We start from the raw sequence: 2,378 nt of genomic DNA on the forward strand, positions 1-2,378 counted from the left end.
TGCTGCTGCTAAGTCGCTTCAGTCGTGTCTGACTCTGTGTGACCCCATAGACGGCAGCCCACCAGGCTCCCCCGCCCCTGGGATTTCACAGGCAAGAACACTGGAGTGAGTTGGCATTTCCTTCTCCGATGCATGAAAGTGAAAAGTGAAAGTGAAGTCACTCAGTCGTGTCTGACTCTTTGCGACCCCATGGACTGCAGCCCACCAGTCTCCTCCGCCCATGGGATTTTCCAGGCAAGAGTATTGGAGTGGGGTGCCACTGCCTTCTCTGGGTCAGATTTGAGGACTGAAGATTAAACATCTTGATCAGAGGGGTGAAAGGGAATACTGCTAATATTCATCATAGCAGCTCACCTTATGTGCCAAGCATCGTCTCAAGTGTTTTCAGTAAATAAACTTGTTTAGATAACCCTAACAGCCTGGAGGTCTGACCACTAGCTCTGAGTTTGACCACAAACAAATGGCTCTGGTCATACAGCTAGTAAGTGGAGGAGGCAGGGTCTGAATCAACTTCATGGTTAATCACCACACTCTTCAATTACTGTGTTCATTTTATTGACCCACAGTGAGAAGTAGAATGTGAAGAGCTGGCATTTATAGAAATAGTTATAATCTTAAGTCTGGGAAAGCTCAATGGTTGCCTTGAAAAGAGAGGATATGCAAAGTATGCAGTAGATTTGAGCTAGTTCCATTTCTCATTACACACACACACACACACACACACACACACTATTGCATTCTCTTCTTTAAATCTTTACTCAAACGTTAGTATCTCCTAGAAGTTGCAAGGACAGCTTCATCAGGAATGTGCTTGTAACCAGCTTTGACTAACCAATAGTATTGCTAAGATTTTGTACCTGGAGGCCTTGACCAAAGGCCACTGTGGGCTTCTTACCTTAAATAGTTGCTTTATCCACAAGGAGGATGACGAGAAAGCAGAAAGGAAGGCAGAGCTCCCACTTGCATAGGCCAGCGAGACGTGTGTGCAGACAGCGCTGTAGCCCGTGGGGACCGGCTTGTCCACAGCCTCTTGTGTTCTCTCCCAGTATCCCCCAGCCAGGCTTACACCACGGTGCTCTTCTTCCCCAGTGGGGTGTGATTCCCAAAGTGGAGGCTGGACCTCCGTGCCCAGGGGGCCCCCGGGGAGCCTTGCTGCATCACCACCAGGCGGATGGAGGGCTGGGCATCCAGGGAGGCCTCGGGTGCGTACTCCTTACTGGGGTCCTTGCCTCGGCAGTCATAGAGCACGCAGGAGATAAGGAAAACCAGGAGCAAGATGACGTAGCTGGAGACTAGGATGATCAGGTTCAAGGTGACAGGGTCGATCTCTAAGTAGAACTCCATCACATGGCACACGGTTGGGAAGTGGGTTTAGAGCAGGGCAGTGGGGCCAGTTGAGGGTTCTGGGAGCAAACCCTAGCTTGATGGAATAGCTACATTGGCTCTGGAATAAAAATACATTAATCCCTACTGCTCCAGGAGACTTCACAGATTAAAGCTGCCCGGTTTAATAACTTAAGCTCTTCTGCTAATACTACAGCTACCAAAGCACAGACACTGTCTCTCATCACTTCGCCTACATAGAGAGAGAAAGAGAAAAAGAGATAGTTCATATGCTACCCAGGTGTGGTATGTAAGCAGGAGGTCCATTCAGTGTCCAAACAGCTTTGTTGAGCAGAAGAAAATCAGTTCAGTCAGTCAGTTCAGTCACTCAGTCGTGTCCAACTCTTCGTGACCCCATGGACTGCAGCACGCCAGGCCTCCCTGTCCATCACCAACTCCCAGAGCCTGCTCAAACTAATGTCCACTGAGTGAGTGATGCCATCCAACCATCTCATCTTGTCCCCTTCTCCTCCCGCCTTCAATCTTTCTCAGCATCAGGGTCTTTTCAAATAAGTTAGCCCTTCGCATCAAGTGGCCAGAGTACTGCAGTTTCAGCTTCAGCATCAGTCCTTTCAGTGAATATTCAGGACTGACTTCCTTTAGGATGGACTGGTTGGATCTCCTTGCAATCCAAAGGACTCTCAAGAGTCTTCTCCAGCACCACAGTTCAAAAGCATCAATTCTTTGGTGCTCAGCTTTCTTTATGGTCCAACTCTCACATCCATACATGACTACTAGAAAAACCATAGCCTTGACTAGATGGACTTTTGTTGGAAAGTAATGTCTCTGCTTTTTAATATGCTGTCTAGGTTGGTCATAGCTTTTCTTCCAAGGAGCAAGCATCTTTTAATTTCATAGCTGCAGTCACCATCTGCAGTGATTTTTGGAGCCCAAGAAAATAAAGTCTGTCACTGTTTCCATTGTTTCCCCATCTATTTACCATAAAGTGATGGGACCGGATGCCATGAACTTAGTTTTCTGAATGTTGAGCTTTA

General features: G+C 47.6%; 1 protein-coding gene across 1 annotated transcript; it reads right to left on the reverse strand.

Moving 5' to 3' along the window:
• Positions 1–516: 516 nt before the first annotated feature.
• Positions 517–1,839, reverse strand: SMIM36 (small integral membrane protein 36). The gene has a single exon (XM_059878376.1). The coding sequence runs from the start codon at positions 1,342–1,344 to the stop codon at positions 1,063–1,065; it is 282 nt and encodes a 93-aa protein (XP_059734359.1). The 5' UTR covers positions 1,345–1,839; the 3' UTR covers positions 517–1,062.
• Positions 1,840–2,378: the final 539 nt, after the last annotated feature.

Source organism: Bos taurus, chromosome 19 (assembly GCF_002263795.3).
Source record: "Bos taurus isolate L1 Dominette 01449 registration number 42190680 breed Hereford chromosome 19, ARS-UCD2.0, whole genome shotgun sequence".
NCBI classification, from domain to species: Eukaryota; Metazoa; Chordata; class Mammalia; order Artiodactyla; family Bovidae; genus Bos; species Bos taurus.